The following is an 11,173-nucleotide window of genomic DNA, read 5'->3' on the forward strand; positions in this document are numbered from 1 at the left end:
CCGGTTCCCCACAGCTTCTGCAAAAGTCGTTACTGGCAATCTTCAAGCTGTCAGCATGTTTTCCGATCAGACAGTGGCCTGCCATGTCGGACACATTAACGAATACCTCTTTTCTAGCCAGCGACAGCAGGGCGGAAGTCCTCTTCAAGTCAAGATTGGGCCATATAATTTTGGAATGCTCACAACCCCAAAAATGTATGACTCGTTTCGTCGCAGCTATTATATACGGCGTCACCAATCAGTGTTATTGTAGAGCCCTTCCCGAGTCATCGCACATCCTGTATGACGGTTATGGGATCCAAAATTTGGCACTCAATAGCCACCTTGGCCAAAGCAATTGTCTGTTACGCATGCCACCTAAAAACTAAGTTAGCTAGAAACACACGCACACAATAAGTGAGAGATGTCCGAACGGTTTAGTAGTCGTTCAGTGGATGTATTTATCAATTTGGTCATCGGACATCGTGTGTTGTTTGCAAATGAGCACCACTCAGATGAGTGCCATATGAAGCCAAAGCAATCAGAAGAATGAGGCATCAAGTGCTAAGCCGCAGTTGCTTATTGACACTTGCTTTTTATACCTACCACCATTGAATGGGGGTTTACAAATGAAGTCATTCTGTTTGTAACACCTCGAAATATTCCGATCTCACGATTTAACTTCTTGAACCTGTGGAAGCCTCAATTTTTGTCCGATTTGGCTGAAATTTAGCATGTATTATTTTGTTATGACTTCCAACAACTGTGTTAAGTACGGTCCATATTGGTCTATAAACCATATAAACAGATCTCCCGATTTGACTTCTTGAGCCCCTGGAAGCCGCAATTTTTGTTTGCTTTGGATGAAATTTTGCATGCGGTGTTTTGTCTTTCAACAAATGCGCCAAGTATTGTCCAAATCGGTCAAGAATCTGATATAGCTCCCATATAAGCTGATCTCTAATTTAACTTCTTGAGCCCTTACAAGCCGCAATTTTCGTCCGATTTGGATGAAATTTTGCACGTGGTTTTCTTCTTATACCCACCACCGAAGGATGGGGGTATATTCATTTTGTCATTCTGTTTGCAACACATCGAAATATCCATTTCCGACCCTATAAAGTATATATATTCTTGATCAACGTAAAAATCTAAGACGATCTAGACATGTCCGTCCGTCTGTCTGTTGAAATCACGCTACAGTCTTTAAAAATAGAGATATTGAGCTGAAATTTTGCACAGATTCTTTATCTTGATATCTTGATATAACCCCCATATAGACTGATCCGCCGATTAAGGGTCTTAGGCCCATAAAAGCCACATTTATTATCCGATTTTGTTGAAATTTGGGGCAGTGAGTTGTGTTAGGCCATTTGACATCCTTCGTCAATTTGGCTCAGATCGGTCCAGATTTGGATATAGCTGCCATATAGACCGATCCTCCGATTTAGGGTCTAAGGCCCATAAAAGCCACATTTATTATCCGGTTTCGCTGAAATCTAGGACAGTGAGTTGTGTTGGGCCTTCCACATCGTTTGTCAATTTGGCCCAGATCGGTCCAGACTTGGATATAGCTGCCATATTGACCGATCCTCCGGTTAAGGGTCTTAGGCCGACAAAAACTACATTTATTGTCCGATTTTGATGAAATTCGGGACAGTGAATTGCGTAAGGCCCATCGACATCCTTCGTTAATTTGGCTCAGATCGGTCCAGATTTGGATATAGCTGCCATATAGATCGATCCTCCGATTTATGGTGTAAGGCCCATAAAAGCCACATTCATTATCCGATTTTGCTGAAATTTGGGACAGTGAGTTGTGTTAGGTCCTTTAACATATTTCTTCAATTTGGTCCAGATCGGTTCAGATTTGGATATAGCTGCCATATAGACCGATTTCTTGATTTATGGTTTTGGGCCCATACAATGCTCGTTTATTGTCCGATGCCGCCGAAATTTGGAACAGTGAGTTAAGTTAAGCCCCTTGACATACTTCTGCAATATCGCACAGATCGGTCCAGATTTGGATATAGCTGCCATATAGACCGATATCTAGGTTTTAGGTTTTGGGGCCATAAAAGACGCATTTATTGTCCGATGTCGCTGAAATTTGAGACAGTGAGTTTGGTTAGGCTCTTCGACGTCCTTCTTCAATTTTGCCCTGATCGGTCCAGATTTGCATATAGCTGCCATATGGACTGATCTCTCGATTTAAGGTTTAGGGCCCATAAAAGAGGCATTTATTGTCCGATTTCGCCGAAATTTGGGACAGTGCTTTGTGTTAGGCTTTTCGACATGTTTATGCAACTTGGTCCAAATCGGTCCAGATTTGGATATAGCTGCCATGTAGACCGATATCTCGATTTAAAGTCTTGGCCCCATAAAAGGCGCATTTATAATCCGATTTCACTGAAATTTGACACAGTGACTTATGTTCGGCTTTTCGACATCCGTGTCGTATATAGTTCAGATCGGTATGAGGTATATGAGTATAAGGTATGAAATTTTTACCGAATTTTGATGAAAGGTGGTTTACATATATACCCGAGGTGGTGGGTATCCAAATTTTTTTTTAATGCCTTTTTACTTGTTTATCTTCCAAGTTTAAATCGGTTTTTGAACCTGATATAGCTCCTATATAAACCGATCGCCCGATTTGATTTCTTGAGCCTTTACGAGCCACAGTTTTTGTCCGATTTGGCTGCAATTTTGCATGTAGTCTTTCGTTATGACTTCCAACAACTGTGCCAAAGTACGGTCCAAATCGGTCTTTAACCTGATATAGCTCCCATAAAAACCGATCTTCCGATTTGATTTCTTAAGGCCTAACAAGCCTCAATTTTTATCCGATTAGGTTGACATTTTGCATGCGATGTTTTGTTACGACTTCCAATAACTGTACCAAAGTACGGTTCAAATCGGTCTATAACCTGGTATAGCTCCTATATAAACCAATCGCCCGATTTGATTTCCTGAGCCTTTACAAGCCGCAATTTTTGTTCGATTTGGCTGAAATTTTGTATAAAGTGTTTCGTTATGACTTCCAATAACTGTGCTAAGTACGGTCCAAATAGGTCTATAACCTGATATAGCTCTCATATAAATCGATCGTCCGATTTGACTTCTTGAGTCCCAACGAGCCGCAATTTTTGTCTTTTTTTATGACTTCCAACAACTGTGCCAAGTACGGCCAAAATCAGTCTATAACCTGATATAGCTCCCATGTAAACCGGTCTCTTGATCATCCTTGTTCGGTTCCTAGAAGCTTTAATATTTGCTGGATTGACAGAAGTTTGGTACGTAGAACAAAATTATGCCCTACAACTTAATTTACTTTGTATAAATTTTTAGCAGAATCCATGGTAGTGGGTTCCCAAAATTCGGCCGGGCCGAACTTAGCACGCTTTTACTTGTTTATTTTTTGATGAGAATTGCTTTTGTCAATAATAAACTTCCATTATAGGGCACCCAAATTAATTTGAGCCCTCGTACAAAATATGATTGACAATCATTTCATGCTCTTCGGCACTTACAATAGCTCAACGAATTTAAAGGATCATTTTATAGTTAAGTCGTTGAGAGTCGTAAGATGTGAGCGTGCCATTTGCTTCACGTCTATCTCGTGCACTAATTTTTAATGTGGCTCACGCATGTTCTCTGGTGCAGATACGCAAAACATGGTCCTTAAAACGTTTGCGGGGGTCGTCAACATAGTGGGGATCTGTTTTCAATCTTCTTCGTTTTTTTGCAAAGTTATCTCTTCAAGTTTTCCGGGTGATGGGCTACTAACGCCCCAACAACAAAATCTTTTTATCGTTCTACAGGTGACCTCGTGGCCCATTTAAGCTACCTAGGTGATACCGCGGGAAGGTTTCTGTCCACATTTGAGATGAAGGAAGACCAAAACAAGCCTTTATTTTGCCCTTCTTGAAGTCTTACTATATCGGGGGTGGGAGTGAAAGTTTCTAAATCAGGTTGGACCCCGGAGTATGGTAATAGAGGTCTATATAAAGATTGTTGTTGATGCAGTAGCCACATATTCGCATGTGGAGGTAGTGATCCTCGTCAAGCTGCTATAAGTGAGCAAGCTCGTTTCAGTTCATAGGAACGATCGCCGCGGACTGGGACGTATCCAGTATTTTATATTGGTTGTGGCCCTTATATTAAAACTACAAGTGAAGCTCTCTAGCCCGATAGACCCCCCTGGCTACGTCTCTGGCCGTTGATTAAAGGCGCCAAAAACTCGTCTAGCCAATTCGAGCATCGTAGGCACTCAGTTGGTGCCGCCCGGCCTCTGACTGAGACTTTCAACTCAATAGCTCTGATTGTCCTCCCCATATAAAGGTGGTGCTAAACATAAACGGCTTGGAAAGTTCCCCAGCACAGATATGCTTCAGAAAGCTCTACGTTCGACAGCGAAGTGGGCTAGCGAATGTGGTCTAGGCGTAAATCTATGCAAGGCAGAAGTAGTTCTTTTCAGCAGCAGATACAAGTAACCGGCAGTGGCACCTGTCTCCTTGGGACCCTCATGGGGGACTTTTAGATGAAAAGTATATAAAAACTCTGAAGTGAAAGACTAATGCTACCCAGGTATAGTGCTGTTTCTAATAATTGATCTCCTGGTTACGACAGTGCATTTTTAAAAGATGTATGAAAGGAAGGTAAATGACGGTATGGAGGTGAAGGAGGGTAAGTAAGTGTAGGATGGTAAGGAGGTGAAGGACGCTGAAGAGGTGATGGTCGGTTGGAAGCGATGGGACGGAGGATGGATGAGGAGTTAATAGACTCTATCGAAAAGGTCTGTGAGTTGAAGGCTGCTGAACCGTTTTGAAGTCTTCGGAGCGGGTCGTGTGGTGTGAGAGTAGAAGTTGTTGTTGGTTTGGCTGTTTTCACACGGTGTCGTTGTGAATACCAGAATGTATACCGTGTTGTGTGAATATTTCGGCCGCATTCCTGTGCTGAGTCATTATCGTGATGCTACGGGATGGTGCTTCCAACATCCCACTAGGTGACCAGTCCGGAACTTTTGGAAGTAGTTGGACTACCTGGTCAGACCAGAGCCATTAATCTATTACCACTGTGGTGAGGCCACTGTAAGGAGCAACGTGGTTGCTGTGGTTTAGACCTAAAAGAGCAGGAAGGGCCTTTCGATGTTCGGTGTGATGTTGCATGTAATCAACCGGGTACCGTAACAAATAGATGGGAAGGAGTTATTTTGATGTTGCTCCGCTCCTAAACAAAGGGGATATCAAGTCCAAACAACGTGGAATCGATTTGGTACTCATGGCTTCATACTGGCTTCGGTCATGTATGAGGGCGTTGGTAGACGCGTTATATTCAATTGAATCTGAAATGTTTTACAATAACAATCGTGATTAAAATTTTTGTCATTTTCAATTGAAAAACTAATTGATTAAATCATTTTGTTGATTGAATCTTAAACAATTTTATATATAAAATGTGATCTTTTTCAATTAAACAATAACGGCCTAGACCACAAACTTTTTTTCTTTTTGTCACTCAATTCGTTCGCCAATTCATTGAAAACAGCTGATTCCATAGAGGGAAAACAGCTGTTCTCATTGAATTCGTGTTCCAGGAGGCCAAGTAAGCTTTCTCTTTGCTCATGCGGCGGCTATGGACACTGTCCAATGTCCGATATATCAGGCAGTGTGGATTACATATTGCCTGAGCCGCTTTTGATAAAAAGTACTGTACCACTATTCCTGATAAAACCCATTGGAACTACACTTTGCCAGGTAATAGAAGTTACATAGTCTTCTATATGGATGGTTTCAAACTAAACGTCCAGGTGGCTTTGGAGTGAAGAACTTGGACTGGTCATATCGAAAAAGTAACCCGACCACTGCAGTGTGTATCAAGCGGAGATCCTTGCAACTAAAGAAGAGGTGGAAGAGGTGGCTGAGATGTAATGTCATAACGACGATTGGCATAAATATCGTCTCAGACAGCCATTAAATCCCTGAAGAATGTATTTCGACTGTCGCAGATCTCTCAACGAGACAGTTCAATATTCACTTATTCTGGGTGACGGATCACAGAGATATCCGAGGGAATTGTAGAGCGGACGAGCTTGAGAGACTAGGAACTACCTAACACATTCCAGAGGAATTGGAATCTGTGGGTACGCCTCTAGCGACATATGAGCTAAGTCTTCAGGAAGGGCAACGAATGGCAGATGGTCACTAAGAGGAGGTTTTCCAAAATTACACAAGTGGCCTTATCTAGACTGGAAGAAGTCTACGGCTTTGTGTCGCTGGCTAGAACAGGCGTCTGAGTCATAGTGTTCGTCATGACAGGTCACTATCCGATCAGAAAACATACTGACAGACTGAATGTTGTCAGTAACGACTTTTGCCGAAGCTGTGAGGACATCGAAGAAGAAAAGGCTTTAGACCATCTAATGTGTTTGATAGAGCTGACAAACTATCGATAATTGCAACATTCGATATCATCGATATTTCCAATAATAAATATCGATGGTAGTGATACTATCCTTAATTTCCCATTACCTACATTTCAGACGAAAATGAGAAGTAACAAGTAAAAGCGTTCGGCAGGGCCGTATCTTGGGAACCCACCACCATGGATTATAAATCGAGATAACGGTTTATATGGGATCTATTTGAGGTTATAGACCGATTTGGACCGTACTTGGCTCTGTTGTTGAAAGTCATAATGGAACATTGCATGCCAAATCGGACAAAAATTGCGGCTTGGAAAGGCTCAAGAAGTCAAATCGGGAGATCGGTTTACATTGGAGCTATATCAGGTCATAGAACGATTTGTACAGTACTTAGCACAGTTGTTGGAAGTCTTAAAGGATCACTACATGCATAATTTCAGCCAGATCGGACAAAAATTGCGGCTTGTAAGGGCTCAAGTAGTGAAATCGTGAGATCTGTTTATATGAGAGCTTTATCAGGTTATAGACCGATTTAGACCGTACTTAATGTATATGGGTGCTATACCAGGTTATAGACCGTTTTTGACCGTACTGGGTACTGTTGTCGGAAGTCATAATGGAACACTACATGCATAATTGTAGTCGAATCGGACAAAAATTGCTGCTTCAGGGGCTCAAGCAGTCAAATCGGTAGATCGGTTTATATGGGAACCCAATATGATATAGCCCATTTGCAATCCCCAACGAATTACATCATTATTAAGTATCTGTGCATAATTTCAAGCGGCTAGTTTTACGCGTTCGACTGCTATATTGTTTTCGACAGACGGTCGGGCGGACAGACATGGCCAGATTAGTTCAGAATGTCGAGACGATCAAGATTATATATTCTTTATGGAGACTAGTAAGACTTAGTATGCCCCCATCCTATGATGGTGGGTATAAAAATCAGGATTTCGATTAATATAAAAGCAATATCAATGCATAGACCGTATAAAACCAAATTTAATAAAGTCAGTTGGAAGCCGTGAGAAAAATCATAGTACAAAATTTTAGACTAATCGCAATGGATGGAAACGTGAAAGTGAATCTAATAGCACATTGCCACTTAAACCTAACCTGCAAAAAGAAAAAATGTTCTAAGCCAACTTTATTTTTGGGGATTTTTCTACACATTCGTCGTTAAAGGGTTAATGATTAGGTTATGCTTTAAAAGGATAGTAGGGAATAGTAGTTTTTTTATACAAAAAAAGTTTCCAATCTGTATATTTTATTTTTATTTATACAAATTTAAAAAAAATTTTGTTTTTGATGCTTATTTAATGACATAAATCAGTAGGAGGACAGATTTTTTTTTTTAATTTTTTAAAAATCTTCATATACTAAATTTGATTTTTTTTTCATCTCCCCCAACCTAGTGTTACAAAATACCTCATGGCAATCACTGACGCCCGGCACAACAGTGGCAGATTATTTATCGCATCTTCCAGCAAACACATTGCCCTTATCTTTGCATCATTTCTTAAAGTATTCCGCGGAAAATATAAAAAAAGAAAATCAAAATGTTGTAAGTGTGGACAAAAAACAACAACTTCAAAACAAAAACAGGGTTCCTAAAACGTTTATTAAGATAATTTTAATACTTTTGTCATTTTGCCATAGGTGTTACAGGTACAAACGGGACCACCTTTGGGCTTGAATACCATAACCGGCTCAACGACCATAACCATACCTCAGCAACAATTGCAACAAGTCACAGCAACATTACAGGATCAACAGCAACAACAAGCTGTGGCAGGAGTACTGCAGGCAGCAACCCAATTGCAGACCCAAGTCTCAGTGGGCAGCCTAACGGGAGCCATACAAACCATACAACAAGCCTCAACAAGTGCAACCGGAACAGTGGTGGCGGCAGCAAACACAAACACAGCCGCCACCACCTCGGGTACGACCACAACCAAACGCAAGAAGCGAAAAAAGCGTGTCAAGGAGCGCAAACCCAAACCCCGTCCCGGAGAGATACGTCTCATAACCGCCCTCGATGGCAGCCCCCTCTATATGTGTCCCGAATGTCAAGTGTGCTATCCAGAGCCTGAACTCCTGGAAATCCATCTGATAGGCCACAATTCAGAACGCCGCTACATCTGTGATATCTGTCAAGCCACCCTCAAGCGTAAGGATCATCTGACGCGTCACAAACAATCCCACAATCCGGAGAGGCCCTTCATCTGCACTGTTTGTCTGAAGGCATTCAAGCGAAAAGAACAATTGAGTCTGCATTTTGTGATACACTCGGGCGAGAAGAGGCATTTGTGTCAGGAGTGTGGCAAAGGATTCTATCGCAAGGATCACCTGAGAAAACACACACGTTCCCACATAGCACGTAGAGTAAAGGCTGAGCTGACATTGCAGAATGAGAGTGAGAATGGTACTAGTATGTTGCAGCCTGTGGCGGGAGCTTTAGCTGCAGTGCAGGCCACCTTGCAGCAGGTGCAGCAACAACAACAGCAGCAGCAACAACAACAACAACAGAACCAAAATCAACAGCAGCAACAACAACAAACCACACAAAATCAACAACAGCAACAAGTACAGCAAATACAAACACAACAACTGCAACAACATCATGTGGTAGTTACTCAGCAACAACAACCGCAACAGCAGCAGCAACAACAACAACAACACCAAACCTCTCAACAGCAGCAGCAGCAAATGCAAATGCCTAATTAGCCCCCACCTGGTGGTGGGGGTGGCACTGCTACACAACAGGAATTTTGTAAAGTTAGTTAGTCCTCTACTCCCACATTTACAAGCTTTAGTTTTTTTCACAAAAATCTCAAATGTTTGTACAAAATTTTATAGAAAAACACTTCTAATGTATAATTTCTATAGAAAAATCTAAAGGACCCCCACCCCTTAAGCTACGGCGAAAAAACGTACTCATATAAATGATGGCGGGCCGATTGAGGGTCTACTCAAAGCTAAAAGTACGTTTACATTGGCCATCAAAATTTACATTGGCCTTTTCAAAATTTAAGTGCTAAGTCCTGTGTTTTTTTGCAGGTTTTACCATACAAAAAAAAAATCCCATTTTTGCAGTATATATTTTTAAATCCCAAATAAACCCGACTTCATGGCTGAATAATCGAAAAAAGTGCCAAAATATGCAACTGTTTTCAAGAATTGTGTGTTTGGATGTGTTTGACAAGCATGTGTATGATTCATGTATACTCATGAACGTTTGTATACGTACACATGAACGCTTGTATATGTCACTTACATCCCCAAAAAACGCAGTGCAAACGGACTGGATATGTTTTTGGATTTACAATAATTAAATCCAGATCATGAAAATTTCAATGTAAACGTGCTATAACAGATCTTTTTTGAGCCGAAACTGAAGCGCTTACTGTAGAGTAAATATTTATCGAAATCAAAATCGATTTTTCCCACCAACCGAAAAGACATCATTGACTACTAAACGGAGTTTACACGGTACATTAACACTGAATTTCACAAAACTAAATGTAGATTTCAAATAAGTTAATTTGACAGATTTCCTTTATAGAACAGTCAAATAAACCATTTTGAGGCTTCATTAAGTTTTGTGAATACGGCCGTAAATGTTTATTCTTCATGTTTATTTTCCAAAAACGGCCCATCAATTTCTTTCTTGTCTTCTCATTTTCAACTTTGGACATACGTATTTTGTTTTTTCAACATCCGTCAAGTAATGAATACACATTTCTATTTAAACGAGAATCGGTTAAGGCCGATCGTCAAAAAAATCGAAATGACCAATAAATTATAATGACTACGAATCATGATGTGCTGTGTAAAATCCGCTTTAGATCCCCTAGATTAAAGGCCGAAACAGAAGGAGTTCGGTGAGCTTTGCATTTGACCGTCGAATTTCAAAAATGCAACTCTGCACACAAATCCAACAAAAGCAACGCTGAACAGTTTAAAAAATTTCAACTTTAACGCTTGAAAGCGAGTGTCATTCGATACTGCCACACGTGAAATAGTGTTTTTAGTCGTCAAAGTTACGAGTTGATTTTTATACCCTCCACCATAAGATGGGGGGTATACTAATTTCGTCATTCTGTTTGTAACTACTCGAAATATTCGTCTGCGACCCCATAAAGTGTATATATTCTTGATCGTCGTGACATTTTATGTCGATCTAGCCATGTCCGTCCGTCCGTCTGTCTGTCGAAAGCACGCTAACTTCCGAAGGAGTAAAGCTAGCCGCTTGAAATTTTGCACAAATACTTCTTATTAGTGTAGGTCGGTTGCTATTGTAAATGGGCCATATCGGTCCATGTTTTGATATAGCTGCCATATAAACTGATCTAGGGTCTTGACTTCTTGAGTCTCTAGAGGGCGCAATTCTTATCCGATTGGAATGAAATTTTGCACGACGTGTTTTGTTATAATATCCAACAACTTTGCCAAGTATGATTCAAATCGGTTTATGTTTTGATATAGCTGCCATATAAACCGATCTTGGGTCTTGACTTCTTGAGCCTCTAGAGAGCGCAATTCTTATCCGACTGGAATGAAATTTTGCACGACGTGTTTTGTTATAATATCCAACAACTTTGCCGAGTATGATTCAAATCGGTTTATGTTTTGATATAGCTGCCATATAAACCGATCTTGGGTCTTGACTTCTTGAGTCTCTAGAGTGCGCAATTCTTATCCGATTGGAATGAAATTTTGGACGACGTGTTTTGTTTTGATATCCAACAACTGTGCCAAGTT

General features: G+C 40.8%; 1 protein-coding gene across 1 annotated transcript in view; it reads left to right on the top strand.

Annotated features, from left to right (window-relative positions):
* The window catches only part of LOC106094941 (transcription factor SPT20 homolog), a 53,446-nt gene extending 44,259 nt beyond the window's left edge, over positions 1-9,187 (top strand). The window contains exons 3-4 of the mRNA XM_059360088.1: positions 7,825-7,973; positions 8,069-9,187. Of these exons, the coding sequence (XP_059216071.1) occupies positions 7,825-7,973; positions 8,069-9,136 (1,217 nt within the window). The 3' untranslated portion in view covers positions 9,137-9,187. The remainder of the gene's footprint in view (positions 1-7,824; positions 7,974-8,068) is intronic.
* The last annotated feature ends 1,986 nt before the right edge of the window (positions 9,188-11,173 follow it).

Source organism: Stomoxys calcitrans, chromosome 1 (assembly GCF_963082655.1).
Source record: "Stomoxys calcitrans chromosome 1, idStoCalc2.1, whole genome shotgun sequence".
NCBI classification, from domain to species: Eukaryota; Metazoa; Arthropoda; class Insecta; order Diptera; family Muscidae; genus Stomoxys; species Stomoxys calcitrans.